General features: G+C 56.2%; 10 protein-coding genes and 2 non-coding genes across 12 annotated transcripts; 3 read left to right on the top strand and 9 right to left on the bottom strand.

Annotated features, from left to right (window-relative positions):
- Positions 1 to 302: 302 nt before the first annotated feature.
- Positions 303 to 3,154, bottom strand: C8Q71DRAFT_724410 (uncharacterized protein; the record flags this gene model as incomplete). Its single annotated transcript, XM_047921634.1, has 4 exons — positions 303 to 1,796; positions 1,856 to 2,452; positions 2,678 to 2,841; positions 2,902 to 3,154. 4 exons carry the CDS (start codon positions 3,152 to 3,154, stop codon positions 303 to 305), a joined length of 2,508 nt encoding a protein of 835 aa, XP_047778209.1.
- A 624-nt stretch (positions 3,155 to 3,778) lies between these two features.
- Positions 3,779 to 4,468, bottom strand: C8Q71DRAFT_870101 (uncharacterized protein; the record flags this gene model as incomplete). The annotated part of the gene is made up of 1 exon (XM_047928323.1): positions 3,779 to 4,468. Exon 1 carries the CDS (start codon positions 4,415 to 4,417, stop codon positions 3,779 to 3,781), a length of 639 nt encoding a protein of 212 aa, XP_047778208.1. The 5' UTR covers positions 4,418 to 4,468.
- Positions 4,469 to 5,252: 784 nt separating this feature from the next.
- On the bottom strand, positions 5,253 to 6,564 carry C8Q71DRAFT_908227 (uncharacterized protein). Its single transcript, XM_047928986.1, has 5 exons — positions 6,368 to 6,564; positions 6,088 to 6,299; positions 5,883 to 6,035; positions 5,681 to 5,821; positions 5,253 to 5,617 (listed from the first exon to the last, which is right to left on the bottom strand). The coding sequence occupies exons 1-5, from the start codon at positions 6,507 to 6,509 to the stop codon at positions 5,447 to 5,449; spliced, it is 819 nt and encodes a 272-aa protein (XP_047778207.1). The 5' UTR covers positions 6,510 to 6,564; the 3' UTR covers positions 5,253 to 5,446.
- Positions 6,565 to 6,927: 363 nt separating this feature from the next.
- C8Q71DRAFT_763633 (SacI homology domain-containing protein) lies at positions 6,928 to 10,026 on the bottom strand. Its single transcript, XM_047924012.1, has 15 exons — positions 9,920 to 10,026; positions 9,761 to 9,861; positions 9,626 to 9,709; positions 9,298 to 9,572; positions 9,220 to 9,245; positions 9,118 to 9,169; positions 9,027 to 9,060; positions 8,685 to 8,971; positions 8,504 to 8,632; positions 8,337 to 8,455; positions 8,067 to 8,278; positions 7,845 to 8,011; positions 7,698 to 7,793; positions 7,579 to 7,645; positions 6,928 to 7,522 (listed from the first exon to the last, which is right to left on the bottom strand). The coding sequence occupies exons 1-15, from the start codon at positions 9,946 to 9,948 to the stop codon at positions 7,221 to 7,223; spliced, it is 1,980 nt and encodes a 659-aa protein (XP_047778206.1). The 5' UTR covers positions 9,949 to 10,026; the 3' UTR covers positions 6,928 to 7,220.
- A 14-nt stretch (positions 10,027 to 10,040) lies between these two features.
- Positions 10,041 to 11,430, top strand: C8Q71DRAFT_98352 (L domain-like protein). The gene is made up of 4 exons (XM_047929235.1): positions 10,041 to 10,161; positions 10,209 to 10,249; positions 10,303 to 10,638; positions 10,698 to 11,430. Exons 1-4 carry the CDS (start codon positions 10,080 to 10,082, stop codon positions 11,019 to 11,021), a joined length of 783 nt encoding a protein of 260 aa, XP_047778205.1. The 5' UTR covers positions 10,041 to 10,079; the 3' UTR covers positions 11,022 to 11,430.
- C8Q71DRAFT_797344 (uncharacterized protein) lies at positions 11,287 to 12,164 on the bottom strand (the record flags this gene model as incomplete). Its single annotated transcript, XM_047925740.1, has 6 exons — positions 11,287 to 11,421; positions 11,483 to 11,543; positions 11,612 to 11,837; positions 11,895 to 11,918; positions 11,981 to 12,004; positions 12,068 to 12,164. 6 exons carry the CDS (start codon positions 12,162 to 12,164, stop codon positions 11,287 to 11,289), a joined length of 567 nt encoding a protein of 188 aa, XP_047778204.1.
- Positions 12,165 to 13,508: 1,344 nt separating this feature from the next.
- Positions 13,509 to 16,273, top strand: C8Q71DRAFT_797343 (OPT oligopeptide transporter protein-domain-containing protein; the record flags this gene model as incomplete). The annotated part of the gene is made up of 10 exons (XM_047925739.1): positions 13,509 to 13,543; positions 13,603 to 13,749; positions 13,800 to 14,320; positions 14,380 to 14,621; positions 14,676 to 15,044; positions 15,109 to 15,213; positions 15,267 to 15,592; positions 15,646 to 15,987; positions 16,093 to 16,157; positions 16,212 to 16,273. 10 exons carry the CDS (start codon positions 13,509 to 13,511, stop codon positions 16,271 to 16,273), a joined length of 2,214 nt encoding a protein of 737 aa, XP_047778203.1.
- A 448-nt stretch (positions 16,274 to 16,721) lies between these two features.
- On the bottom strand, positions 16,722 to 18,449 carry C8Q71DRAFT_763605 (COP9 signalosome subunit 6). Its single transcript, XM_047924011.1, has 9 exons — positions 18,294 to 18,449; positions 18,170 to 18,246; positions 17,991 to 18,116; positions 17,848 to 17,936; positions 17,558 to 17,795; positions 17,401 to 17,493; positions 17,241 to 17,341; positions 17,104 to 17,172; positions 16,722 to 17,043 (listed from the first exon to the last, which is right to left on the bottom strand). The coding sequence occupies exons 1-9, from the start codon at positions 18,365 to 18,367 to the stop codon at positions 16,900 to 16,902; spliced, it is 1,011 nt and encodes a 336-aa protein (XP_047778202.1). The 5' UTR covers positions 18,368 to 18,449; the 3' UTR covers positions 16,722 to 16,899.
- Positions 18,450 to 20,855: 2,406 nt separating this feature from the next.
- On the bottom strand, positions 20,856 to 20,974 carry C8Q71DRAFT_t83. The gene has a single exon. It is a non-coding gene; the product is annotated as a tRNA-Thr (tRNA).
- Positions 20,975 to 21,035: 61 nt separating this feature from the next.
- Positions 21,036 to 24,160, top strand: C8Q71DRAFT_763598 (ATP dependent DNA helicase). The gene is made up of 12 exons (XM_047924010.1): positions 21,036 to 21,301; positions 21,359 to 21,485; positions 21,536 to 22,120; positions 22,180 to 22,393; positions 22,449 to 22,594; positions 22,645 to 22,728; positions 22,779 to 23,015; positions 23,065 to 23,148; positions 23,203 to 23,327; positions 23,380 to 23,508; positions 23,560 to 23,899; positions 23,960 to 24,160. The coding sequence occupies exons 1-12, from the start codon at positions 21,156 to 21,158 to the stop codon at positions 23,987 to 23,989; spliced, it is 2,247 nt and encodes a 748-aa protein (XP_047778201.1). The 5' UTR covers positions 21,036 to 21,155; the 3' UTR covers positions 23,990 to 24,160.
- A 92-nt stretch (positions 24,161 to 24,252) lies between these two features.
- Positions 24,253 to 24,362, bottom strand: C8Q71DRAFT_t82. Its single transcript has one exon. It is a non-coding gene; the product is annotated as a tRNA-Lys (tRNA).
- Position 24,363: 1 nt separating this feature from the next.
- C8Q71DRAFT_98093 (catalase) lies at positions 24,364 to 27,308 on the bottom strand. The gene is made up of 7 exons (XM_047929234.1): positions 27,033 to 27,308; positions 26,716 to 26,974; positions 26,441 to 26,657; positions 26,187 to 26,387; positions 25,645 to 26,134; positions 24,935 to 25,593; positions 24,364 to 24,882 (listed from the first exon to the last, which is right to left on the bottom strand). Exons 1-7 carry the CDS (start codon positions 27,191 to 27,193, stop codon positions 24,632 to 24,634), a joined length of 2,238 nt encoding a protein of 745 aa, XP_047778200.1. The 5' UTR covers positions 27,194 to 27,308; the 3' UTR covers positions 24,364 to 24,631.
- Between the last annotated feature and the right edge of the window lie 7 nt (positions 27,309 to 27,315).

Raw genomic sequence — 27,315 nt, 5'->3', positions numbered from 1 at the left:
TGTCGCTCGCCGGTTAGTGATGAGACGGCCCAAACCTACCCTTCAGCAGGTACGCCATCGGGTAGGCCGGGCTTTTTAGAATTGCTTACTTACCACAAGATTCTATTTAGGAGAGAAGGTGGCTTTTGTTGATAGTTACGCCTTCAAAGGCGTGGGTGGGCCATTCCGAGCGGTCTGTTCGGCGCTGGGTACGATAATGCGCACGTTGACGGCTCTATTTAGGAGACTACGAGGTGCTAGTACAGATGCAGGTACACTGAAGGTTGGCCGAGTCTGCGAGCGGGCATCATGGGTGGATACAACTACCGTCGTCCATTGCCCCTGGCGCTGCGCAGGAGAGCGGCCTTCGTGGCAGGGTCGAGGCTCTGGCCGGAGGCCGCCCTACCACCGCCTCCTCCGCGGCCGCCACGACCTCCACGTCCACGGCCACGGCCGCCGCGACCTTGAGATGGCTGCTTGCCGCCTCGCTGCTTGCCCTTGTTTCCTCGAGGTTCCTTTGGTGGTGTCGTCGAGAAGAGGTCACGACGAGGGCCGTTCCAGCCTTCGACTTCGTCGAGGTCGCACAAGCCAACGCTATGGTCGGCCGAGTGGCAGATCCTGCACTCGACGTCGTCCCTGAAGAGGTCCGGGCTTCGACCGCCATCGACGCCGAAGGAGTGCGCGCGGACCACGTCACGGAAGTCTTCCCATTCGCGCGGGTCGGCCGTGGGTGGGTCGCAGTACATGACATAGAGGGGAGCGAGGTCGTTGTCTCTACCCCAGAGGCGGCCGAGGACCCGCACTCTGATGGAGTTGACGGTGGAGTGGAAGGCGTGCGCAGTAGGGGTGTCGCCCCATTTCCCGGCGGCGCCGGATTGCTTGTCGTTTGTGATCGCGCGGACCGTGGCGGAGAGGAGCGGGTCGCGCTGGAAGCCGGCCGCGAGCATGTCTTCTACGTCTTCGGGACCCAGAGACGCGAAGGCCGTGGCGCCTTCCCAGGTGGCAAGGTACGTCGGGAGGGGGGTAGGGAACGGTATGAAGTTTGCCGAGAGCCATTTAGACGACTTCCAGACCCATCCTAGCATCGTGGCTTGTTGGACCGGAGTCAGGTCTTTGATGAGTATGAAGTATGGAGGGACATTGTCACCGGAGGGCGCGCCGTCCTCGGCCTGTGGGCCGAGGAACTGGTGGCGGCCCACTCCGAGGAGGACTAGGCACATCTCCTTTAGGAGCGTGACGCGCTGCCAGCCGGCGGGGTCATTGTTGCCTGCCCCGCAGGCCGCGATCTGCACGAGGACGCAGCGGTGCAGCCTCGCGATCTCTCTCCACCGTTTCGCCTGTTGGGGATCCTGGCCTTTCAGGACGTCACGTAGCGAGAGGAATTGGATCGTCTTCCATCCGTCCGGCGGCGCCCGCGTGTAGTCGGCGTTAAGCCAGTCGATGCCACTGGGCGCGAGCGGGCCGGCGATGATGTTTTGGTCGTCGAGGAGTGGGTGGTGGAAAATTGGACGAGCTGCCGCGCGGTGAGGCGCCGCCGCGGGGGCTGGGGCGGGTCGTTGCGGGGCATGGGCCTGATATGCGGGCTGGCCCGCGGGGGCCGGGGGTGCCTCGTCAACGTCCATTGCATCGACGTCGATAGGTGCGGGTTGTGTTCCGCGCTGGATGGCGACGTAAGAGAGCACCGATGCCCGTGAGAGGGCGCGGTCGTCGCGATGGCTGGCGTGCCGGGGAGTCGACGGTGCCTCGGGGAGACGGCTCGGACCTGCAGTTCCTTCTGGAGCCCCTGTGGGTGTGAAGGGAGGCTTTGGAGTGGGGTGCTGGGAGTCCCATCAGTCGTCAGACTTAACGCGTCCCCTGGGTCGAGCTCGTTACTCACAGGAGGGTGGACATTTGTAGTGACATCTACTAGGATCTCCGGGCCCGTTTGGCGCAGCGACGCGTGGAACGTGTTGTAGCTATGCTGCTCGAAGCTGTTTGTCTGCTCCGGGTGTCGGGCCCACGGCGCCGCGAAGGTGCTCGTGTCGTCAGGCAACGTGGGCATGGGTGCTGGGGCGGAGGGCCTGATTGGAACAGGGTGCTGAAGCTGCGGGGTCGGCGCGGCCAGTGGGGGGCCCTGAGGAACTTCGTCCATCATGCGAGCCATTACGACAGCCGGGGGGTCGAAGAAGGAGGCTTCGAGCGAAGGCGGGAGGTTTCTAATAGCCTCGTCCAAGGAGGGGGCGCCGTAGCTACCGTCGTCTGAGCCAGCCGCAACCCGCTGATCACGCGCAGGAAAGTGTTGACCCACGCCGTCGTCCCAGCGTAAGCTTGTCTGGAAATTCGGCTGGTTCCAGCTCGATTCGTCTCTGGCGTCCCAGTCCACATCCGCGGACGGGTGGAGGTGTGTGGGGAGCGCTGGGCCCGGAAGGATCTGTGGCGAGGTCGCGGGGTGGTTGCGATAGGATGGGTCGACTGTCTCAGGGTTCGGAGAGGGCTGGAGGCGGACAGAGGGTTGGGGCTGTGAGGTCTCGCCACCGTCGGGGACGGGCTCACGCGACGTACGGCGGCGTTTGCGTTGGTCGCTGGTCACCCGAGCCGTCTCACTGCGCGGCCTCAGGCTCGTCATCGGAGACGGCGTATATAGGCGGGGGGGCGTCCCATGTCCGACAAGAGGAATGGTGATACGCGCCGCAGTGTGTCTGCGGTTGCCCCTCCTCACCTGGACCCATCCGTCCTCGGCGGGGACTGGAGTCGGGGCGGGTCCAAGGCCAGCCGCGGGCGTGGGCGCGGATGCGGGCGCGAGCTCGGTCTCGGGTGCACCGTGGTCGCCCGGGATCAGGACGACTTGGGCGACGGCAGGTAAGGTCGCGGTCGCGTCGAGTTCTAAGGGGGGTATGATATCGTTGAGCGTGGACGGCGTGAGTCTCGGAGTCCTCGGCATACCAGTGTCGAGACGCGGGGAGGCGCTGCGTCTACCTGCGGTCACGTCTGCAAAGGAGGCGGAGCCGGGGCGTCCTGGCCCGGTAAGGGCGTCGTCACGGCTGGTGGCGATTTGTTCGGTGTGTTGCATCGACGAGGTGACTCCCTGCGCGGTCAGGGGGCGGGTCTGGTATTGACTGGGGAAGTCGTCTGTCGCGGGCAGGCTTGCCATAGCGGACCTAGGCGTCGCCACGCGTTGGAATGCAGAAGGGTGCATGATAGAAGCTGGTTTCTTAGGCTGGTAGCGGGGAGGAGAGAGAGGAGGAGGGCAAAAATGCTCACGATGCGCTTTTTATTCCAGCGGCTCCTGGGTACGGCTCTAGGGCTCCGCGCGAGAGGGCTCAGGGTCCAAGTGCGCGTGCGGGTCGGCAGAGGATAACGTTAGGAAGTGTTCATATTGTCGAGTTCCTGCGCGAGCCTTAGCGTAGTAGGCGCGGGAGAGTTACGACGCCTCGTAGTGGGGCTTAGAGGCCCCCGGGGATAGTTCCTCGTGATGGAGTCCACGCCAGCTGTTCTGTCTATTGTGTCTGGCTGGGCTGCTGTTTCGTGGGGCACTTCGCCATGTTCACCGTTATGCTCATCCTTGAGGGAGGGGGAGCGTTGTTGCGGGCGCTATTCGCGGCAGGCTTTCGGCATGGGATATGGGCGATTGGGATCTGGCGTTGAGTGGGCGTATGGGGGACTTACCATGCCATTTATGGTTGTGACAGCGCGGGAGGCCGTTTATCTTTACCTATGCGCACCCTGCGCGCGCTGATGGGTGGCGCATCACATCGTGAGGAAGCCTCGATGCATTGCCCGTTCCTGTCAGGTGTGGGAGTGTGTTACATACATACAGTGCCTAGCGGACTAGCCTCGCTCTCTGTCCGTCTCGTTCAAGGTTGCCCCAGTAAGTGTGGACGATGTTCGCTATCCTTCTAGAGAAGCCGGGGACGTCGTCTTCGTCGATGTCGAATTCGTAGGGGTTCTCGTTGTCGTCGCAGAAGACGGCGATGTCTGCGTAAGAGCGGTGCGGGGGTGGATCGCTGGGAAGGACGAAGTAGTGCTTCTGATGCGTAAAGCTCTCCAGACCATCTAGGGCGGCCCATGGGATGGGGACGCGCAGGTTGTTCTGCTGTGGGGTGCCTACTATCGCGAACGTGACCCAGTGCCTGCGCAGGTCTGTGATTCCTGATAGTCGCCCGATCCCCGACGTCTGGGCGTCAGTGCAGATCGTGATGCGGCTTCCCTTTTGGAGCTGCGCCGACGGTCTCTCGTCTGCTATCCAGGTTTGTCCGCGTTCGTGCTTTATGGCGGGGTACGGGAGGACTTTAACGGCTACTGTAGGCAGGTCCTCTTGCGGTAGAGAGAGGGGCGGCAGGGGAGGGAGGGTGATAGGCTCAGGAGGAGGAGGTGGGAGGGTTTTCGCTCGTCTGGTGCGTTTCGTCGTGGGTTTCGTGCTCCGTTTCTGAGAACTCTTTCCACTCCTTGTAGGGGCCATTGGCGTGTGGCTCTCGGAGAGATTGGAGTGTGCGATAGGAGGGTAGGTCGTCTCGGTCCAGCTGAACATAAATACTAACGGGCGAGCGCTTTCTTTATCGTTTACGTTAGATGTGCGCGCCTCATAGAGGTGTTCTCTTACGTCAATCATTAAGCCATTGGTGGGTTTAAGGGAGAGGCTAGGCTTGGTATTGGGTGGGGGCGGCCACAATTTGCGTTTCTCTCATGGGGTATGGATTCGCAGTGTGTGTGGTTGCGTTGCCGTCCATTTACAGATGGTTGTCCGCATATGGAAAGTAATGACAATCACGGATTCTCCCGAGCGTTTACAGTTTATGTAGATGTGGCTGGAACTTTAAATAGGCGCCATGGCCGCAGGGCCAGGTCGCGGGGGAAGGTGGGGGATGAGTAGAGGGGCTAGGGCGGAGCGTGCTCATCCTCTTCTCGCGCTCGCACTTATGAGGCTTCCGGAAGTTCGTAGAGGGGTGGAGTGTGGGTAGTCTCCGCAGGGAGGTGTCAGGATGGTGCAGTTTGTGAGGAGGGGCGTGCATTTAGCAGTAAGCCCGCTGTTCTCGGGGACGTTCGTGAACGTTCCGTGGCTGTCTTGTCTTGTTGCTCAACATTGAGCAGAGCAAGTGGGCCTTTCGGCTCCAGGAGTTTCCTCCGGTCCCTTTCGGGCTGGGTCTTGGCCTTTCGGGCAGCAAGGTAGTCCCAATGGCTCCGACCGTTAGGTTCGCAAGTCATTTTACAGTGCAATTGGCTTCACCTCTTGCGAGGCTACTAGTCCCCCGGACCACGTAGAGGTCTGCACAGGACTCGACAGCGTCGAGCCCTCCCGGGGGGCACTATAATTATCGCGCAACGCACAGGGCCACTCAGACTATGTATAGCAATCGATGTCGCTGCCGGCCCCGGCACGCCGGCCGCACGCTCGCAGGTATGTATGGAGGAAGGTGGTCCTCTTTTAGCACAGCGCCGGGCACTCGCATACGGCGATAGAGTGGCCTACGCCTCCCCTCGCAGCTCGCCTCTACGCCTGCTTCTGCTTCTTCGGGCGCGGCTTCTCCAGGTCAATCTCCTCCTCGTCCTCCTCGTCCTCGCTGTCCTCCTCGTCGTCAGAGTCGATCCCCTCCCCGCCAGCCCGGCCCAGGAAGTAGTCCGTCGCCTCAGGGAAGACGTCGTTCGCAATCAGGACTCCCAGCTGCAACAATCACGTCCCAGCGTCAGTACCTCAGGAACCCGTCCGGACATACAGTGCACCCACGTCGAAAGGGTCCTCCGCGTCTTCAAACAGGTTGAAGAAGCTCCCCGCCTCAGCAGGCATGTCATCACCCTCCTCATCCGTGACACGAGGGTGGAGCTTGGTCAGGTTCTTTGAGTCGTCCTTCCAGTTAATCTTTGTCGCCTGGATTCCATCACAGAGTATTCTTAGCCGTCGCCTTGTTTCCGTCGCAATGGAACCTTACCTGCGGCTCTACATCGCGCTCCCACGAGAAGTCGATCATTGAACCAGTCAGGCCGTCCGCATCTGGCTTTTCCTCCGCCGCTGCAGGCCCAGGAGACCACTTGTACTCCTTCTTGAGCACACTATCCGAGAAGTACGGGTTCTCCTTGAAATACTGTGCTCGACGCGTCAGCTACCTCCGCGAGACCGCACACACGGCTACTCACGAATTCGAGGGTGAAGCACCGCGACTCCTTCGTGTCACGGCTCACCCAGACATCCTCCAGGTAGCTAAGCGCGACCTGGTCCGAGTTGTGCTGCGCATGTAACGCGAACATGCTGTTGTTCATGAGCGCGACAGGCCAGAACTTATTGATGCCCTTGAGGATTGCACGACGCTTCTCATACACAGGGTACAGTGCCTCCTGTGCACGGCGCTCTGCGTAAACAGACGCATCGATCAGCACGCTCGTTCCACGCAGACAAAGACGCGTCCACGGCACGTACCTAGCAGCAGCTCTGTACGCGCGATTTCCTTCTGGATGTCGTTCAGCTTGGCGGCATCCTCGTCGGTCAGCTCCACATCGCCGAGCGGGTTCTTTTCAGTCGATGCCCCCGGGGAAGCGCGTTTGACACCCTTGCCGCTCATTTTGTCGATATTGGGAGAACTGGGCGAACGACTAGGACACTGGACAGTGAAGAGCGGTAACCGTGCGACAGCTCCCGCGCGAAATTTGGTGCAGCCACAGTCGTGGGAATGTACCCCAAAGTCCGGTTTTTCTCCGCTGTGGCGGTGGCAGAGACTCTTGAACTTGACGCGTTGAGGGTCGACCGGTTCATGATGGCTGCGCACGGCGCGGCCCTAGGGAACGCAGTTGGAAATGCTCTATAGCGCAATGCTTGCAGACCGGATTGATCTATGTTGACTACCTCCAGACTTGGGTGCTCTGAGGCCACTCAGGAAACCTCACGATGCAGGTCCGTTGGTGCGGACCCCTTCGCGTGTACTGGCTTACTTGAATGCTACTACCGGGCCCGCCGTGCGCAGTCCAGTGGGGACCTCAATCTGAATCAGATTTGTGCGAGATTCCAGATTTGTGTGGGTATATGGGTGCAACGAGAAGGTCAGGCAACTTTAGATCGGTAAACAAAGAAGCATGTACGATCGTCAAGTCCGCCATCCAGCCGGTCCCCAGATCTCCCCAGACAATGACCCGTCGCTTGGCATAGAAGCCGCCAACTCCGGTCCCGTAACAAGGTCACCAGATGTTTCGAGCAGGATAAATATACGACGGAACGGAGGAACATGAGCGCAGTCCGAGTCCTGAGTCTGTACAGAATAGGTACCATATCATCCACGCTAGTCCACCCGTTTCGTCCCCATCTCAATTTCCTCTATCCTGCTCTTCGCACGCCGATGGCCTGGCATCTTCCCTCTGTGCACGGGCGCTGATGACTTGAGGTTGTTCAGGTCGAGTGCTGGGATGCCGAAGCCTTTGCCCCGCTGTCCGCTCCGGAAGCCAGGACCGTTGTAGTTGATGATATGTGTGAGCGGTATGAGCCGTGGCCAGTTGACATATTCGATGCCGTGTGCGAAAATGAAGATGAGCGACAAAGCTACCAGGGTGAACCAAAGTAGGAAGTAGTAGAAGAGCGAGTAGTCTGGCTAGGTTGTGAGCCTTCCGACGACGCCAAGTCATGATTTGTTGTACACGTACCGGATGTGCGCGGCAACGTGAGGCCCGCGAAGATCATGAAAAGAGAGAATCCGAACACATATGGCATCTTCGCATTTGTCTCAGTAACAGACATATTGACACCACTTCAATCAACTCACCGCCCGGACGACCAGTGGTCGGCTGTCATAAACAAATGTCGAGGGGACCCAACCTCTCCTTGGGATGAAAGTACCGGTCATCAGGTCATACGCATCCTAACAGACAGTCAATGATGTGACAAGAGGGCTGTGGCGGTGCGAACAAACCTGGCGGGCACCGTCAAAGAAGTTGTTCTTCAAGTACCGCATCACGGAGTTCCTGAAATCCTCGAACATGCCTTGACGAGTCCGTTGACCAGTCCTGGTGAAGTCGGTCTTTAGTGCACCCGTGCCACTGTAAGCGACGGAGATCATATTGGCATGGTCTGTCCACACTACACAGAGAAGTGAGAAGGCGCCAGTGTGATGTTAACGAGATTGCAGACATACTCTCGCGGAAGTCCCTCATGAAGTCTTCGTAGCGATCAATCGTATCGGTTTCGTGAAGGATATCCAGCGCTTGCAACTGGCGGGTGAGCATCCACTTTGCAACCGCAGATTGCCCGACATTCGTTCTGTCGAGGTTGTCCATGCAGTTTGTGCGAACCACTCCCGTCTGAATCCTGACAGGCTCGGATTTGGAGGCATCCAGGTGGAAGTAGCTAGATGAGAATGGAGAACTTTAAAAGTTGAGTACACCTAGAATTGGATCTGACGCACCCATAGCTCGCAAGATCCTCATCTAGTCTATCCAGGAGACCCTGTATGCGATCCCAGCGCATGTGCTTACACTCGTTGTGGAAGTCGAAGTACTCGTATTTGACTTTGGGGTGATTTGCCTGCAACGAGAATGAGAAGGAATGCAACATGGAAGGGTTATCACGTACCTGCTTGACATTACGTTCGTAAGCTTCCTTGACCGGCAGCTCGTGACCCTTCTGGTCAACGAGATTCACTAGACTTGACTGTCCGTACGCGGACACAATTTCTTGTAAGTGTTTCCGAGTTGCATCGACCTGGAGCATCCACCATGAGCTATAAAGTGCACTGTGTCATCGATACACATACCGTCTCTTGCAGCTCCATGATCTGTACGTCCGGCTTGTAGCGCAGCGTGTTGATCTCCGCCCAAAACACAGGCACACTGCCTCGGATTTGCACGAAACTGAGCTGCACGCTGCTATCGTCAGGTCCAACTAGTAGGATTTGCTCCGTTTCGTTGAAATTGGCGACGTGTCCATCCTGGTCGATGCCCCGCCTGAAGTACCGCGTGCCCGCCCTGTAACGGGATCGTCGACTGATGAGGCAAAGGCGCATATGATGACCGTTGACGCGTTCTGGGCGTATATCGAACGCTAGATGTCAAAAGACATAAGGGGAGAGCCTCTGATCAGAGGAGAATCGACGCACTTCCGTGCAACACTGGTAAGATGTATGGGCTCAACTACACACAGAGTTCGTTCAGGAGCAACTCGCAAGAACGTTGAGGTAGCACACTCACATTCTGATCCGGGTTCCCAATCGTGACGTCAATCAGCCTTGACTGCAGAAACCTGGTCCAGTCAGTACATCATTTCGGGAACCAAAGCGGCAAGCCACTCACTTGTTCCAGAAAAACCTATCATCCGCCTGAAGCACTGATTAATCACTTCCCCCACCGTCGGAGTATGACTGTACTCACCACTTCCCAGAGAGGCTTATCCCCATCCTCCTTCAACGATGCCCATTGTGCCTGTAGCCTCCTGGTCAAGTCCCACGCGTAGCTGAACAGGAAGTTTCCGGAAGCCAAATGCGATTTGACGAGTGCCAACAAGTGTGCTTCCACAGGGTGGGGTGGGCTGGACACCGAGATGTCGGGGTTCAACGGTAGGATCTCGTAATCCGTTGCACGGTAAATGTTCTGTCCCATAAGCCGGCCACGAAGCTCGCGGCCAGTGATAACAATAATGTATTCCGCTGTGACATCGAGAGTGAGAAGGGCCTCGGAGGACTGCGCTGGAAGGACGAACAGAGTGCAAGGGATATGAGACCGTAGATGCCATATATAGTCTTGCCTGAACGTTCAGCGGTGACGGGCAGTGGTGTATTCGGTGCTGCAAGCCATAAATCAGACATATCCTTCTAATATGAGGACACGGACTCACCGTTCAGTACTATATCACCTGAATTTCTGTAAATTGTGAGAGACCGCGCGCCGACGGGCTCCGCTGGTACGAATGTGTAGGTTTCATTGCCGTTCGCGTAACTGCGTATGCGCACGACTATCAGCTAGCGCACCGTACAATTATAACGAGGCTACGAACAGATTGAGTCGCTGGTGGAGGGCCTTCATGGTGGACTTGCGCACAGGAGGGGGGCGGACAGCAGGAGGCGCGTCACGACTTTCGCGTTAGGCATGGGAGACGCGCTGTGCCTTTGGCGCCGGCATCATTCCGGCGCGTCGACTCTTGTGCAAGTTCAGCCATGGTGAAGCTCACCCCCGAACTCATCGAGTCGGTGCCCTCCTCGCTCAACCCGCTCAAGGAGCGTCAGCTTGACCTCCGAGGTACGTGGCTAAGCATCGTGTTTGGATGCTTACGAATTCGATCGTAGGGTACAAAATTCCCGCCGTCGAAAACCTGGGTATAACTAAGGTGCGCCTTGCTCCGATCTATTCCATGGCCAGTATGCAGACCAATGGTTTCAGGACCAACATGATGCCATAGACTTCACGGACAACTCCATCATCGTGTTGGGGAACATTCCCCTTCTCCGCCGTCTTCGCACCCTCCTCCTCGCAAACAACCGAATATCGACCATCTCGCCATCTCTTCGCCTTTCCGTCCCCAATCTCACCACTCTCGTTCTAACCAACAACAATATCTCCGAACTTGGTGACCTTGAGCCGCTCCAGGATATGAGGAAGCTCGAGTTCCTTTCGCTACTCGGCAACCCCGTCCGAGAAAAGAAATGGTATCGCGAGTGGCTTGCATGGCGCATCCCATCGCTGAGAGTGTTGGACTTCCAGAGAATACGCGACAAGGTACGCCGCACTCGCTCGCTCCCGCACTCAACCCGCATTCACCCGCCGTCCGCTTCCCTGTTGATGCGAACACTGTTATCCCGCTCGGTTCGCAGGAGAGGCAAGCGGCGAAGTCCCTGTTCTTGACCGCAGATAACCTGCCTACGCAGCTAGCAGATACCCTGTCCAAGACGGTCTCGACGCACGCAGCGAAAGCACCCGTTGCGACAGACGAGCCAAAACCGGCCGCGGCGCCGGGCAAGGCAGGGCGGCTGATGTCCAAGGAGGAGGCGGAGAAAGTCAAGGAGGCCATTGCACGGGCGACATCAATCGAGGAGATCAGACGTCTAGAGCGAAGCCTCAGGGAGGGCTTCATGCCGGACATGCAGGCTGTTGGTGCATGAACGTTGTACAAAACATAGGTGGTTGTAATGATAGTTCTTGTGCGTTCACGAATACTGAGCCCCTCGGCTTCCGCGATACCTGGGCTACAACGATGACATACGCCACAGCTGTACTGTTCAACTCGCCAGCGCCCACATGATCGACTCAGTATCAACCTTACATGCATGCATGTACATCACTACAATATCGGCCACTACGACGAACATCCATTCCAAGAGTGTACAGGAACCGGAAGTGTTGCACAGTTGTACAAATGCATGCCACCTACACACCAGTGCCGGTGTTACCGATCCAAAGGCCGTGGAAGACGAGGGCAGCGACAGCAGTAAGATTGAGCCCCACACTGATGGCGTGAAGCAAGTTGAACCGGGCATTCAGCGCCTTCATTTCATCTGATATCTGGCGGTATGATTTCAAGGTCAATAACAGTACAGAGAGCACGGCTGGCATGGGAACGAACTCCTTGCTCATCGTACATCTTGCCCTCGGTTTTCTCTTGCTTATACCTCGCATACGCGGCCCTGAGCAAACGACGAATGTGAACATCTCGAAAGCCAGACGAGCGACCAGGAATTGCGGATCTGCGCACCTTGTCGTGAGTGGTCCCACGATATAGTGATTGGCTGCCTGCATGAGGAGGCCTGACGCCAGACTGTATGCTTGCGCTACATCTGCGACTGCCGGGCTGAAGAGGTGCGCCAGAACTGTGGGGTGAGCACGAACCCAGAGAACTAGAAGTCCAGCGGGTAGGATGAAGCCTTGGGCGAAGTAAACCGGGAAAATACGGCGCTGAAGTGCCCCGAACTGGTACCTAGCTGTGAACACTCCTCAGGATACTGTTGCGTCGGCTGGGCTTCGGGAGGGATACATACGCAAAGCTCTGAAGGCAATGGTGCCTGAGCCGATATTCATGTCAACACTAGGCACATTACTGTGAGACGCGCAGCGGTACACGCACCCGAGAAGAACGTAATCCAGATGGCTACGCAACGGACGAAATTCATCAAGACCACCAACGCCACAGTACTTGATGAAGAAAACGCACACATGCCAAGGACCCAGGCATAGCCAACGAGATAAACGCTGCTGGGGTTGATCAGCGCGCAGATGGAGGAGAGGGACAACGTCTCTGGTTGAGACATGCTGCACGACGAGACTGGGCTGGTTGAAGCACCATACTTGTAGGCAGACTCATCTGAGCGGCCGTCATCAACTTGCAGATCTAGAGGCCGTTGCGGCGGGTTGTTACTTGCGATCAGTGCGCAAGGGATGTGCCATTTGGGCAAGGACGCATCATGACCGCTGCGGCGAAGAGAAGCTGGTGAGCGAAGTCAGCGGGGCGCTTGCCATTGGGCGACGACAGCCTGGCTGGGCGATGTGCGATGCGAGGTATACGAGTAAGGAAGTACGTACCTGCCAGATCAGGACATGCCCTGGCTGGTGCCTAAGTTATCTTGGGCGGGCGCGTCCCTGGCCCGCCGGTCTCGTTCACCGCTGCGTCCCCTCCGTGCGGCGAGCGTGCAGCGGTGCGGCGGCAGCTGGCGAGGCAGGCTGAGCAGAGTCTGAGGGCGAGACGAGGCGGGGCAGTATGTATCACGGATTTGTGTGAGCGTGTGGGCGAGAGAGCCAGGAACCGCGGATAGCGGCTGATGTGCCTGGGCCGGCGCCTACTCAAGCAGTCTCACTCTGTCCCATCTCCCATTCCGCCACCTCTTCCTCCTGCCCTCCCCTCCTTTCTCCCCTCCGCGATACTTCACGACCCCACGCCGTTCTAACCTATCCCCTCGCTGCTCATGGCGGGTCGCCCGCGCAGCTCAGCAGGCAGACCATACACCGCCGACCGTCCCTCCACAGCGCATCCCACCTCGGGCGCGTACTTCGACCGCGATCCTCAGTATACCTTCTCCCAGGAATACACCATCGACGAGGACGAAGACGACGAGTCTGACGCCGAGGATGTGTTTGCCTTTGGTCCCCCCTCCACTGCGCAGCAACAACCAGAGGATTTCCCTCCAGCTCAATACGCTGAGGTTCCCTTCGCCAGTCCTGGCTTCGCGGATGCACCGGGGTTTCGAGCCGCATCCTTAGCCGCCGCTCCCATTACCTTCCCTCCACCGACATTCGACCTCCATGGCAAGGCAGGCCCGTATAGTCCCAGTACACCAAGCCCAATTCCCGGGCCGTCGACTTTGCACTCGCGGAACCCGTACCCCATGAGTCCTGTCGAAACCCCGCCATCCACGGATTCCCAGGGACACAGTGACGACGCGTATCGGCTTCGTCGCCTCAGTCAACCTCCTACCTCACCATTGACTGGGATCAGCCACGGGACAGGCAAGTTCTCTGGGATTAGTTCGGCCTTAAGCTCGAGGGAGGCGCGTATATCGCTTTCCGACGCGAAGGAGAAGTTCCGCGAGTCATTAGCATCGAAACCAAAGCTCCAAGGGATTCCCTCAACTCCGGGGTCTATCCTGAGTTATGGTAGCATGCTAGAAGCGGACAGTCAGGAGGGTTCCGTAAAGTGCGTAGCCCTGGTCTCTTGATTCCATGCCGTGCTCAAAGTATATCACCACTGTGTAGGATGGACTACGACTTTGATGAGCATGAGGATGAAGACAGCCCCTACGCTGAAGTACGCGCATCGGTCTCAAATATCGACGACCCGGAGATGCCTGTCCTCACGCTGCGGTTGTGGATCGTAGGACTTGGGCTGACCTTCATTTCTGCGTGCGTGGTGCTCTGTGAGACTCGTTCCCCTCTTGCTAACGTCGTGACAGTGCGGCGAATGTCTTCTTCTACATGCGCCAACCAGCACCATCGATCACCTCTACCCTCCTTGTTATTGTCGCTCACCCTCTCGGCAAGCTCTTCGCGTACTGGCTCCCCATAACACCTTATCGACTACCCAGATGGTTAGGCGGTGGAGAGTGGTCGCTCAATCCTGGTCCCTGGAACATCAAGGAACACGCTCTCGTGTATATGATGGCCAACGTCGCAACAGGCGCACCCTATGCGATCCAGGCCACCATCTCCATCGACATCAACTATGGACTCAACCTTGGTTACTGGTTCAACACGGTGCTGATACTAGCGACGCAGCTCACGGGCTTCGGGCTTGCCGGACTCTGCAAGCGATTGCTGGTTTATCCGGCGAGCATAGTCTGGCCGCAGAACCTAGTCGTCTGCACGCTGCTGAATACCCTGCACGCGGAAGAGGACGAGCCGAGAGGAGGCATTTCCCGATTCAAGTACCTGATTTACGTCGGCACAGCTGCCTTTTTCTTCTACTTCTTACCAGGTATGTACCAGGTTTCTGATGATTCGGCTGTTCACGGGGTTGACTGATGTTCCACGTAGGGTACCTCTTCACCGCGCTCTCTGTCTTCTCCTGGATATGCTGGATAAAGCCTGACAGCATTCGCGTGAATCAGGCGTTTGGCATCTACACTGGCATGGGTCTGAGCTTCCTGACATTTGATTGGACGGAGATCAGTTGGATCACTAGCCCGCTCATGGTGCCTTGGTGGGCGCAGGTCCAAGTGTTCACCGGTTTTGTGATCTTCTACTGGATCATGACACCGGCATTATACTACACAAATGTACGTGGCTTGCTGCACCGTCGCTAATCCGAAGGCTGATGTCATCTGTTACAGACTTGGAGCCTCTCGTACTTCCCTATGTACTCGTCACAGCTGTTCGACAAGTACGGGAGGGATTACAATGTGTCTATGGTGCTAACGGACGAGAAGAAGTTCAACGCGACCGCGTACGAGGACTACTCCCCTCTATACCTTCCTGCTGCCTACGCTATGGCGTATCTCATGGCGTTCGCTCTCGCCACTTGCGTCATCGTACACACTGTCCTCTTCCATGGGCGCGCAATTCTCAATGGCTTCAGGAGGATGCAGGTGGAGAAAGAGGACATCCATGCCAAGCTGATGAAGGCGTACCCGGAGGTTCCTATGTGGTGGTATCTGCTGGTGATAGGCGTCTTCTTCAGCCTGGCTATTGTTGCAGTTGAGGTGCGTTCTCAAGCGAGATTGTCTTGACGGCGTCGTCCTGAACAGCGTTCGCTCTATCACGTAGGTGTGGGACACGGACGCACCAGTGTGGTTCATATTACTGGCAGCGTTGATCCCTGTGGTGTACATCATACCATCTGGATATGTCTACTCGATCACTGGGCAAGTTGTAAGTATGCATCCGCATCGTGATATCTGCGGTAGCTGATGATATTCGCGCAGGTATCAATCAACATCATAGCGCAAATCATCCCCGGGACGATCCTACCCGGCCAGCCCATCCCGAACATGATCTTCAAGTCATACACGCTGCAGACGCTCTCCGAGGGTACTCGTTTCGTGCAAGATATGAAGCTCGGTCATTACGTCAAGGTCCCACCCCGCGCGACGTTCATCGTGCAGTTGACGTCGACATTTCTGGTGGCCTTCATCCAATGCGGGATGCAACAGTGGATATTTGAGGAAGTCCCCGATATATGCTCGCAGCGCCAGAAGTACGACCTGACTTGTCCGCACAACGAGGTCTTCTACGAGGCTTCAGTGCTATGGTAAGCTTTCACCGGTTTTCTGGTGCAGCCGAAGAGTTCACGATGATGCGCAGGGGCGTCATCGGTCCGAATCGGCAGTTTGGCGCGGGGTCACCATATCACCCAGAGTTGTATGCGCTCATTGTCGGTGCCATCCTTCCAATCCCCTTCTGGCTTTGGCAGCGCCGATTCCCGAACTCATGGGCACGGTATGTTAACACCCCCCTCATTCTGAATGGTATCTCGGCTATCCCTCCCGCGACGGGCATCAATTACTCGGCCTGGTTCCTCGTTGGCTTCATCTTCCAGTATGTCCTACGGCGAAAGAACTTCGCATGGTGGAGTAAGTTTAACTACGTGACGAGTGCTGCGTTGGATAGTGGTACGTGCTTTGCCCATCTGAATGCGCGCCTCAGGTAAGTGACGACTGTCTTCTTCAGGTACCGTGATATCATTGCTTGTTATATTTTTCACATTGGAGGTTAGTATTCTCTCCGCATTCTTGCCATCGGCGTACTGAGCGATTGTCAGTTCCCGAACGGCGGTCACTACTTGAGCTGGTGGGGAAATGATGTTTGGAAGCAAAGTACGTTGCCTCAGTGTTGCCGCCAGCGCGCCGTGCTCATGCTTGCCTCAACAGCCCTCGACTTCAAGGGCGCGACACTCAAAACGCCACCACCTACTGGCATCTCCAGTAATTGACGCTCAGTAGCACCTTCTACTTCGCGGGCATGTACTTAGTCCGACCAGCCTCTCATTGTTTCATAGGCTGCGCTCGCAGCCACTCCTTCGCATTACCCTATGCATGCTCAGCACATACACAGCCATCACCACGTCATTATCCATTCATATCTATCTCGTGTATACTCAGCTCAAAGGTGTTCATTGTATTCTCCGACGTAGCCTCCCCTCTCGCGGTTGCTTCCGATGTCGCGCATTTGTCTGTGGTCTAGATTAGCGTAGCTGTTGCCGTACGGTACATATTACAGTATTCTTTTGGAAGTTGATGGAAAATGTAATTCATCTCTACCGAGTTTCTGAGCCATGCAAGCAAGCGCGTTGCTAGGCGTGTTGTGTTCACAGTGCGCACATTGCCTCAAGAATGGAGAGAAGTTGCCGGCGGCGATCCTTCTTTCATCCGGTTATGGTTGTGCTGCAAGGAGGCTGCCTCGAGGAGAGCATTCGCGGACGTTGATCCGTCACACAGTGTAAACCGACAACAGACATACTGATACAATAGCACAGCGGATGATACAGCAAGGAACGGTTTCAATTCCGGACACCGGCGGGCGCGAAGCTATGGTGGGATGAAAAGACCCCGGAGCAACTCAATGGAAGCTCCGCCAGTCTGCGAGCCTGTCCACCCCCATGCCCATCACCCCCATACCGGGCATGCCGCGACGCCGTGGGCCGCCCGGACCAACGTGACGCTCCTCGCGCGTTGCGGTAAGCACGACGTGCTTGTCCACCAGCTACATGGGCGCCCCGTGATTAGTCAGTGTGGACGCAGGACACGCGACATCGAGACGCACATCATTCAGGAGGCTGGCGGACTTGGTCAGCGCGGAGAGATACGCCGTGAGCTGGACGTCCTCGTATTCCTAGGAACCGTCAGAAGATGTGGTCAGGGACGGCTGTGGCATGATAGAAACGCAGGAATGCCGCGTACGATATCAAACTCCTCTCGGAACCCCTTGTGGTCGCTTGCAGGCAGCGAGGCGACAAGAGCCGAAAGAGCGCGTAGTGTTGAGTGGTCTTTGGTCGCTTGTCCTACTCACAGGCACATTATCAAACCGTGAGGGACCGTGCACGATAGCGTCTGAACGCACCTGCCAAGACGTCAGAGACGTACTTGACCAATAGGACGATTCTGTCGTGCAACATCTTTACGGCGGCACGCTGTGAACTTAGATGCGACTGCACTGAAGATGAAAATGGCAATCATCATCCACGAACACAGTGCATGATTCGGATCGTCGGACTCACGGCTATTGTCGCCCTCGCCACCCTTCGCCGTCCAGTCCACAGCGATCCGTTCAGCTTCTCCGGTCTCGACGGTGAATAGTGCCTCAATGAAAACAGAACGAGATTTGCGGCCGCGGAAATCTATTGTCGGTTCGTATGCTTTGAGAGGGAGAGATTGTGCGGTGAGGTCGGGCGATGCGGCGAACACAGTAGAGGGCTGGAGGATGAGAAGAAGTGGTGTCGCGCTGTACGGCAAGAACTGTGCGAACAGGGGAGATTGGTATTGCGCACGACGATGATGGAAATCATACCTGTTCATGTAGGGCAATGTGCTGCGCCGTCGGTCGTGGTGCGACCGTGTACCACCCGATGAATTCGAGAGACGGAAAGACTTGCTTGTCTGCAGCGCGTGTTAGCATGGCTGGCGGTCGCATCGAGGAGAACGACAGCTCACACTGCTCTTTACGATCCAGAAGAAAGTTCTGTTCGACCGTGGCATCGTCGTCTGACATGGCGAGCTCGAACGTGTTCACGATCTCTACATCGCGTCCATTCTGTGTCCCCAATAATGCCCCGATGACTGCCGGTGCGCGGTCAATTCCCTATACATCCCCCCGGCATATACGTACGTACCGAAAGGATTGTTGGATCTTGTCTGAAGCTTGAGACGCGTGAGGTGTTCCGATATGTTGAGGATGGGCAGAGGATGCCTGCATGGAGATGAGTCTCGAGACACGAACCAAAGGGGCAGTCGTACAAAGCTATTGAGAGACCGGATGACGTGCTCGACGGGAGCACAACAGGCAGCTCGTCTGTTTCCATCGCACTCATGTTCACTGCAAATTCACTGCAAGTAAGATGTGTGAGGTTGCGGGAGTGGCGTGCAGATGGACGCGTTCGCGGCGCTTCTCTGTATGTGGATCGAAGCTGGTTTATGCACCGACTCGCCGCGCTGGACGTGCGCCAGTGTGGCCACTCCTCGCACGCTCATACGCGCATGCTCCATCATCCCAAAGAACATGGCTTTTCGCGAAAGGGGGCTTGCTGCAATCCGGGGGCGCAGTACCTCGGATTCATAGCGGGCCCCGGGTTGAATTTAACTGTTGAAGTCCAACTTGCACGGGCCGCCAGGCGTGAGGCATGTTAATGTTACAATCTCAATATGTACCAACGGCAGACTGGCACTCATGTGGATCACAGTCCTTGCAAAGCGACATCAGGAGTGCTAAACATACTAACCGCAACATGAAAAGCTAGTCTGCTTCAAAAGGTGGGCCCCATACCGTAGCAGCCCTTAGGCGGAGTTACATAAGCATGTTCATCTCCGAAACGCGCGTGTAAATCTCGACGCGTTCGACGCGTCGCGTCGCCTGTGCTGCCTCACGCCCACATTGCCCGTCTTCTTGCTGCTGCGCCGCTATTGTCTCGCCCTCTCCCATCCCGTCGCCCGTTCTCGCCCGTCCCCTCCGCCTCGCCCATCTCTGCTGTTCCGCCCACTCGACCTCTTTTGATGCGCGGCATCGAGACGCGTCTGTAGACACCCCTCAGGCTCATGCCGCATACGTTGCCTTGCATTCTGTCGCGCCATCGCGTTGCAGTGTCTGCCATGAGACCCGCACGACCACCAACGCGAAGGTGCTTGCAAAGCCTTGGATGGCTTGGGTCGCGACGGCGACGGATGGCAACTCCGAGTCGCAGGTGCGGAGCGAGATGTTATCCTGCTCTCTCAGGAACAGCTCGCTACGCCAGGCTTCCGCAAGCTCATGGATGACAAGACCTTCGCCGCGCGAATCATGGCTCTCAATGGTGACGAGGCTCATCTGTTGTACAGCTGAGCTCACAGTTCCGACCGCTATCTCAGGACATTGGCAATGTTCATGCACGAATGCCAGGGGACATCATTCTCGTCGCCTGGACCGCGACAATCCGCTCGTGTCTACAGACAAGCACGATCGTGAACTTCCTGGGTATGCGGCAGTTCCTCTCCGCCGGTTGAACGCACGGTACGACATTCGCTGGGTTTTTCGAACTGTAGTTTCATCTCCGCAGAAGTCTACGGAGTTCTCTGAACTGCAATGGGTGCTCGAGGAAGGTTGGTGAGTCATCATCTTCTGCCAGACAATTGCACTCTCCACAGACTTTTGACATACCTCCGGAACAAAGTGAAGGAACTCACCGACCACGAGGATGACGTCCGAACGTTCATCTCGATTTGCAGTGCAACATATGTCAAACGAACCCTCGAACTCTTTCGCGACAACTGGACCCTCGGGAACGGCTAAAAATCGGTACAGACACGGCCTCCATGGCGTTCGGTATTGACGTAACGACAACTGATGACGTTGTTTCTCATGGATACATCTTGGACGACCTCAATGTCATGTTACAGCGCCCTGGGACGGTCGCGGTCGCAGTGCATGCTGAATCATGTACCTACCTCGGAACACATATGAACATGCGGAGGAGGCTCCGCAATCAACGCTCGCAGAAAAGACGAAGGGACTTGGACGAGAAGCGGAAGAATTTGCGACACAGGTTCGACGTAGATAGCATTGCGTCCGAGTCCATCGACCTTGCACTTCGCGAGAATGACTCGTGCAACTAACCAATTAACGACACTGGGCTCATTCGGGGCTGTCTGTTTGTTATGTACTGCGAGACTGTGACTATGTACTGGATGCCAGCCTTGTTCGCCCGCGCCTGGCCCTGAAGAAATTGAACGAGTTATGATTATATCGCAGACAGATCTAAGCGCAGCCACCGGCCGAACTGCCCGAGCCACCGGCAGCCTGCCGTAGCCACCGGAATGGTTCGGCCATCAAAAAATGGGTAGCGTAAGGGCTGCTCCAGTATCAGGGACGCGTTTTGAAGCAGACCCTTATAAGACCGCCCCCCTGTCCGTACAAGAGGTCTTCTTTAGGGTCTGCCTAGGGGAGACTAATGAAAAGCTGAAGGAATGCGGGGACGCGGTTTGGACGCGGTGGCCGCCGGTCATTGAGCGCTTAAGTTGAACATCGCGCGAACCGCCTTTCTCGAGAGCAGAACTACGAAATATCGCCTGAAGAGCTTCAAAGGAGAACGCATCTAGGGATAGTCTGCGTTGCGCGAATTATGATGATTTTTCCGAAATCGGTAGAGCGTGTTTGGAGGTGCGGGACGGCTGTCTTTGCAGCATCGCAGCGAATAATAGGTTAGAGTTTGATCGCAAGCTGCAGCCCCTAGGAAATGTACGCTCGCTCCGCTACTTCGTACAAATTCGCGCGAGACGGCATGCTTCTCACCACCCGACCTCAGCGCATCGAAGGTAAAGAAAAAATAATTCCCATTAGCCGATTTGAACGACTGACCTCATCATTCGGGTCACGTGACCGTGGGAATAATACCCCGATTTGGAAGTGGGCTACTAGTGATGCGCTCTACCAACTGAGCTAAACGGGATCTTCAAGACATTACCAAAGCTTTGCTATGGAAGTATCTCGCGCGGGGCTTTGCCCAGTAACACGTCTTGGCTTGCCCTAAACACCAGCGTTGAACGCGTCTAACTTCGGTGGGACGTCGCGTCTTGCACCCCGCATCCACTGGCTTTACTAGTCCTCTATCTCTCACCGGGCTTGCCGCCATGTCGGGATTTGACGCAGACCGCGTATTCTCTGTCTCTGTGCACGATGTCCCAGACCCTACTGGACCAGATTCACCCTCGCAGACAGAAAAGTTGCTTCTCGACTTCCTGCTTCAATACCGCGTCGGCGGTGATTTCATCTACAGGTACGTGTCTTCCTCATCTTCACAAGACTTTGACGCGTCGACTCATATCTTCGTCAGGGATAAGCTCCGCGCTAATATGCTGCTCAAGCGATACCAGCTTGAAGTCGACCTCCGCCACATTGGTCTCTACAACGACGAGCTTGCCCATGCTATTCAAGACAGGCCGACGGATATTCTTCCTTTGGTGAGTTGCACAATGCGTCTGGCTTAACACTGTGACTGAAGAAGCCGCAGTTCGAGACTGCCGCCACGAAGGCTGCACGCACGATCCTCTTCCCTCTTGCAGCCAACGGGCAAGGTCCGAGCAACGACTCTGCATCACAGGCTATCCAGAACGTCCAAGTTATGATCAAGTCTGGTCTCAATCTCCAGCAATTTCGTGAGCTCTCCGCGAACACCATGAACAAGCTCGTTCGTATCCCTGGTATCGTTATTTCTGCCTCCGTTCTTTCCGCACGAGCGACGAAGCTTCATCTCCAATGTCGCGCGTGTCGCACGCCGAAAATCATATTTCCACCCAGTGGACTCGGGGGTCTTGGTGGCGGTTCGGATAGAGGTCTCCCGAGAGTATGTGATGCGCCTGAGATAGAGGGACAGAAGAAGGATTGCCCAATGGACCCCTACATCATCATTCACTCAAAGTCTACATTCTCGGACCATCAGACATTGAAGCTGCAAGAAGCGCCGGACATGGTCCCAGTTGGAGAACTTCCTCGTCATATGCTGCTCTCTGCCGACAGATATCTCACCGGGCAAGTCGTGCCCGGCTCGCGCGTCATTGCGACTGGTATATACTCGACCTTCCAAGCCGCTAAGTCTGTGAGTAATGTGGTTTGTTCACCTGGTATGCCGTGCTTTCTCTGATGAATTTGCTTTAGAAAAATGGCGGCGCAGCTGCTCTTCGGAACCCGTACCTTCGACTTGTTCACTTGGAAGTCTCTTCGCCTTCAGCCGCTGGGTCAGGTGGCGCAAATCCATTCGGCCTGCAATTCTCACCGGAGGAAGAAGAAGACTTTGGCGAGATGGCCCGAAGCGAAGGCTTCTACGAGCGATTCGCCAAAAGTGTCGCACCGAGCATATTCGGTAGTCTCGGTAAGTTCGCTGACATGACATTGAGACTCCCAAGTCTTATGGTTCTGGATCATAGACATCAAGAAAGCGATAACATGCCTCCTTTTCGGTGGATCAAAGAAAGTTTTGCCAGACGGCATGCGATTGAGGGGCGACATAAATGTGCTCTTGCTCGGTGATCCTGGTACCGCTAAGAGTCAATTGCTCAAGTTTGTCGAGAAGGTCTGCTTGCTCTTCACACACCACGTCCTTCGGACTAACCGCTGCGCTAGGTTGCACCAATAGCAGTCTATACTTCTGGCAAGGGTTCCAGTGCAGCCGGTCTGACGGCCTCGGTGCAGCGCGATGCCATCTCGGTAAGTGACGAGTTGCAATGCACCTGCGTCATTGCTTACCTCCCTCTTAGCGGGAATTCTACTTGGAAGGTGGCGCCATGGTCCTAGCTGATACAGGTGTCGTCTGCATAGATGAGTTCGACAAAATGCGAGACGAAGACCGTGTGGCCATCCATGAAGCCATGGAACAGCAGACAATTTCCATCGCCAAAGCGGGTATTACCACTGTTCTGAACTCAAGAACGAGTGTGTTGGCTGCTGCGAACCCGGTCTGGGGTCGTTACGACGAAGGCCGAAGTCCAGGCGAGGTATGCTAGCCCTGGCTGTCCGTGAACGAATGCTAACATTGCGCCGCAGAACATCGACTTTCAGACGACTATCTTGTCCCGGTTCGATATGATCTTCATTGTCAAGGATGTGCACAACGAACAGCGCGATCGGGTCTCTTGCTTCACAGAATTCATTAATGATACATTGTGCTGACCACTTCAACAGATGATCGCCAAGCATGTCATGAACATCCACATGAATCGAGCGAACGAGAATGCTGACGAGAATGGCGAGGCAGTCGGTGAGATTGACATAGACAAGATGAAGCGGTATATTGCATATTGCAAGGCGTACGTTGATTTCCACGAGTACAACATAAGCGGAGTACTGATCTTCGCCTAGGAAATGTGCGCCACGCCTTTCCGCCGAGGCGCAAGAGATGCTCAGCAGTCATTTCGTGTCCCTGAGAAAGCAAGTACAACAAGTCGAACAGGACAACGATGAGCGTAGCTCCATCCCTATCACAATTCGGTTTGTTCTTCCTTCATTTCCTACACGCAGTCTTGTTGATTGTAGTTACAGACAACTCGAGGCTATCATCCGTATCTCTGAATCCCTCGCCAAGCTTACACTCTCCCCGGTCGTCCGCAACCATCACGTCGATGAAGCCATCCGTCTCTTCAAGTGCTCTACTATGGACGCAGTCTCCGCAGGCTCTGCTGATGGGCTGTCGCGAGGAGAGCTGAACGGAGAGATGAACAGAATCGAGAAGGAGATCCGCAGGCGGCTGCCCATTGGGTGGAGCACTAGCTACCAAAGCCTCGTGCGCGAGTTCGTGACGCAACAGGGCTATTCAAGTCACGCTTTAGAACGGACCCTCTTCGTCCTGGAGAAGCGCGAGGTCATTCGATTCTCAGGACAGGTGAGTGTTCTTGACGAATCTCGCTACATACTTTGCTGAAGTTCTCGCGATTGTGCGCAGAACAAAGTCATACATAGATCCGGTGTGTGAGGACTTGCATGGTGGGATGCCCCGTCTTTGCTGCTTTGGCTCTTGGTTCATGCTGTCGTGCTCAAGCTGTTGTATTGTACTGTACCTTATACCGATATCCATTGTTGTTCTGCCCCCAGGGAATCACTCTTTATAGGAGATGCACACCTCGGTAGATGCGGAACAGCCTATACCAGGACTGCTACTAGGTTGAGTGCCGTGCATTGGATCATGGCATCCATGAAGGGTGCCATGATGCCAAAGTGTAGCAAAACAAAACGGCTAGCCCACCGCGAGGGTCGAACTCGCAGCCTTCAGATTCCCGCCTTAGGTGAGTGTCAACCACGATTGTCAAATAAGAGTCTGACGCTCTATCCGATTGAGCTAGGCGGGCAGTGACTTCATGCGCCAAAATGCATGCCCTCATCAATCCTGGTTTACTCAGTGGTTGGGGGGAAGATGATGCACAAACAGTATGAGCAAGAAACGTACTATGTCACTAAGGTACATCGTGCATGATACATATGGCCGAGATTTTGTACATACAATGGTAGATGCTACAGTGTCCTTTGCTCGTAAATCGTACACATTACTTTTGCCACTGCCGTCTTTCGTCTCGCCGGCGCCCCAAGTACTGTGCTAGGCTCATCACGGCGACAAATTTTAGAACGCGACCTTCGCCGCCAGACCGTCTGACTCGCGGTCCCAGCAGCGATGCTTGCTGACCGCATAGGCAAAGTTGGACACGAAGCCCTTCTCGCCCTGCGCAATCTTGAGCGTGTCCGCAGCGACTGTGCCCGAGTCGTACTTGCCGGCAGTGACGACGTCATACGAGTTCACCACCGAGTCGCTCGACAGATCAGACATGAGCGACACACCCGGAAGCTGCACAGCTTCGTGGAGGAATGCGACACCTATGGAAAGGATCAGTCACAGCTGTCCCACGAAATCGCTGAAAAGGCTCACCCTCGCCAATAGCGCCGATAGGCTTCAGGTGACCAAATGCCTCGCGCACCCAGTGGATGCAGCGTCCATTCTGAGCAAGCTTCTGCGCATGCTCAGCACCGCTAGGGATGATAAACGCGTCAAAGAGCGTGCTCCGCTGACCCTCGTAGTGGTGGTCCGCCCAGACACCAGTGCCCTTGCCAGCGATCTGGCCTGCTGAGTAGACCCACCCACGGCGCGGACCAATGACGAACGTCGTTGCCTGTCCGAGCTTGAACGCTGCGCGCAACGCCTCGACTTCAGCAAGGTTGAAACCGTCTGCGACGAGGATGGCAATGCGGCGCGAAGCGATCGTCGGCTCCTTCGGAGCGTAGTAAAGCTGGCTGAGGGTCGCGGTCGCCTTGCCATGGTTGGGGCGCGCAGGCTTCTCGGGAACAATGCCGCCGACGTTGATGGCAACTTGCTTGGCAAGCTCGAAGTCGATGTTGGCGGCCAGTTTCGTGTAGGTCTCAAATACGATCGGGTCATCACAGTGTGAGAGCTCGAACGACATAGCGTTGATGAGGTGTTGCTTCTCGTGGGGAGCAAGCGAGTTGTAGAACAGCTGTGCCTGGTTGAAATGCTCCTGGAACTTCGGAGCACGAACACGCTGCTTGATGCCCTGAACCTTGGTCGCGATGCTGGATATAACGTCAACGACATGGCTAGAGCGAATGGCGCTGAATGCTTACTCTGCGTAGCCACCCTGATTCGTTGGCACAGGAGCGCCGACACCGAGGCGATTGGGCCAGTAGTTGACCTGCCCCTTCGTGATCTTGTGGCGCATAGCACCGTCGCGGTTGTGATTGAGTACGGGGCACACAGGCCGGTTGATCGGCAGTTCCTCCCAGTTCACGCCCAGACGGGTGATCTGCGTGTCAAAGTACGAGAAGTTGCGGCCCTGGAGAAGAGGATCATCCGAGAAGCCAATGCCCGGAACGACGTGCGCTGTGCAGAAAGCGACCTGCTCAGTCTCGGGGAAGAACTCATCGACCGTCTTGTTGAGGACCATCTCGCCGAGGATCTCCAGAGGGACGAGCTCCTCAGGCCACACCTTGGTAGCGTCGAGGATATCGAAGTCAAAGTCATGCTCGTTTGCCTCAGGGATGACCTGGATACCAAACTTCCACGTGGGGTAGGCGCCAGAGTGGATGGCCTCCTCAAGGTCCTTGCGGTGGAAGTCTGAGCAAACGGCCGTCAGGAACGCGCGCATGTGTTGAGACATAAGACGCACCGGGATCCTGGCCACAGATCTTCAAAGCCTCGTCCCAGACGAAACTGTGGACACCAAGCTCCGGGATCCAGTGGAATTTGACGAAGAACTTCTCGCCTTTATCGTTGACGAGTGTGTAGGTGTTAACACCGAAGCCCTGCATCATCCGGAACGACCTAGGGATACCACGGTCGGACATGGCCCACATCACCATGTGAGCGGCTGTACGAATGGCGTTAGAGAACATAATAGGCAGGAATATGCAAACAACATACATTCAGGTTGGAGACCGACAAAGTCCCAGAAGTTGTTGTGGGCGCTCTGACCCTGGGGCACCTCGTTGTGAGGCTCGGGCTTGACGGCGTGGACGAAGTCAGGGAACTTGATAGCATCCTGAATGAAGAAGACGGGAATGTTGTTGCCGACAATGTCCCAGATACCCTCCTGCGTATAGAACTTGATGGCAAAGCCGCGGACGTCGCGGACAGTGTCCTGTGATGTCATGTTAGTGGTGGGCAAGCGATTGTATGCGTCACCTAGCATGACTTACCGCAGACCCACGCGAGCCTTGGACAGTCGAGAAGCGGGCGAAGGTCGGCGTCGTACGAGACGGGTCGGTGAGCACACCGGCGGTGGTGTACTTCTTGGCCCGGTCGTCGTAGACCTTGAAGTAGCCGTGCGCACCAGTGCCTCGTGCGTGCACGACACGCTCCGGGATACGTTCATGATCGAAGCGGTGGATCTTCTCGCGCGCGATCTGGTCCTCGAGGAGCGAGGGTCCCACATGGGTGCCATCCTGGGCTTTCAGCCTGCGCGTGTGTCTCAGCCACAAGCGCGTCAGACCGAGACGCGGGAAGGTACGCTCACCAATTGTCTGTGTCAGAGACATAAGTTCCAGAGTCAGTGGTGAGGCCCTTATTTGTCTTGTCGCTAGGGTCAATGGAGTCCCTCTGGAGGTCAGCGACCTTTGCGGTGTCGGCGACGGAGGTGAATATCTGCTTTGCAGCACCAGAGATTGCACTGGCCATGGCGGAGGAGGGGGTAATTGGAGCTCCTGATCAGAGGGGGCGGGATTATATGGGTATGGGCGGCGAGGAGAAAGAACAGTGGTCGTGACCATGGCTAGCTGTTTGTCAGAGGTGGAGGTGGA

Source organism: Rhodofomes roseus (assembly GCF_022264815.1).
Source record: "Rhodofomes roseus strain CIRM-BRFM 1785 chromosome Unknown C8Q71scaffold_12, whole genome shotgun sequence".
Classification (NCBI taxonomy): Eukaryota; Fungi; Basidiomycota; class Agaricomycetes; order Polyporales; family Fomitopsidaceae; genus Rhodofomes; species Rhodofomes roseus.
Note: the sequence above shows the minus strand (reverse complement) of the source record. Positions and strands in the feature narration are given on the sequence as shown.

Excerpts from the sequence above, each read along its gene's own strand:
- C8Q71DRAFT_763605 (XM_047924011.1), bottom strand. The coding sequence starts at position 18,367 with ATGAGTGCGATGGAAACAGACGAGCTGCCTGTTGTGCTCCCGTCGAGC. Across the intron at positions 17,173-17,240 it reads TCCGAGAGGAGTTTGATATC|GAATACGAGGACGTCCAGCT; the intron begins GTACGCGGCATT and ends GACGGTTCCTAG. Across the intron at positions 17,044-17,103 it reads CCGCCAGCCTCCTGAATGAT|CTGGTGGACAAGCACGTCGT; the intron begins GTGCGTCTCGAT and ends GCGCCCATGTAG.
- C8Q71DRAFT_908227 (XM_047928986.1), bottom strand. The coding sequence starts at position 6,509 with ATGAGCGGCAAGGGTGTCAAACGCGCTTCCCCGGGGGCATCGACTGAA. Across the intron at positions 6,036-6,087 it reads GGTGCTTCACCCTCGAATTC|TATTTCAAGGAGAACCCGTA; the intron begins GTGAGTAGCCGT and ends CGTCGAGCACAG. Across the intron at positions 5,822-5,882 it reads AGCGCGATGTAGAGCCGCAG|GCGACAAAGATTAACTGGAA; the intron begins GTAAGGTTCCAT and ends GATGGAATCCAG.
- C8Q71DRAFT_763633 (XM_047924012.1), bottom strand. The coding sequence starts at position 9,948 with ATGAAGGCCCTCCACCAGCGACTCAATCT. Across the intron at positions 8,972-9,026 it reads CTTACCAGTGTTGCACGGAA|CGTTCGATATACGCCCAGAA; the intron begins GTGCGTCGATTC and ends TTTGACATCTAG. Across the intron at positions 8,279-8,336 it reads GAGGATCTTGCGAGCTATGG|CTACTTCCACCTGGATGCCT; the intron begins GTGCGTCAGATC and ends ATTCTCATCTAG.
- C8Q71DRAFT_763598 (XM_047924010.1), top strand. The coding sequence starts at position 21,156 with ATGTCGGGATTTGACGCAGACCGCGTATTCTCTGTCTCTGTGCACGAT. Across the intron at positions 23,016-23,064 it reads AAGGCCGAAGTCCAGGCGAG|AACATCGACTTTCAGACGAC; the intron begins GTATGCTAGCCC and ends ATTGCGCCGCAG. Across the intron at positions 23,149-23,202 it reads ACAACGAACAGCGCGATCGG|ATGATCGCCAAGCATGTCAT; the intron begins GTCTCTTGCTTC and ends CCACTTCAACAG.
- C8Q71DRAFT_98352 (XM_047929235.1), top strand. The coding sequence starts at position 10,080 with ATGGTGAAGCTCACCCCCGAACTCATCGAGTCGGTGCCCTCCTCGCTC. Across the intron at positions 10,162-10,208 it reads GCGTCAGCTTGACCTCCGAG|GGTACAAAATTCCCGCCGTC; the intron begins GTACGTGGCTAA and ends ATTCGATCGTAG. Across the intron at positions 10,250-10,302 it reads AAAACCTGGGTATAACTAAG|GACCAACATGATGCCATAGA; the intron begins GTGCGCCTTGCT and ends CAATGGTTTCAG.
- C8Q71DRAFT_98093 (XM_047929234.1), bottom strand. The coding sequence starts at position 27,193 with ATGGCCAGTGCAATCTCTGGTGCTGCAAAGCAGATATTCACCTCCGTC. Across the intron at positions 26,975-27,032 it reads GTCTCTGACACAGACAATTG|GCTGAAAGCCCAGGATGGCA; the intron begins GTGAGCGTACCT and ends ACACACGCGCAG. Across the intron at positions 26,658-26,715 it reads AAGGCTCGCGTGGGTCTGCG|GACACTGTCCGCGACGTCCG; the intron begins GTAAGTCATGCT and ends ATGACATCACAG.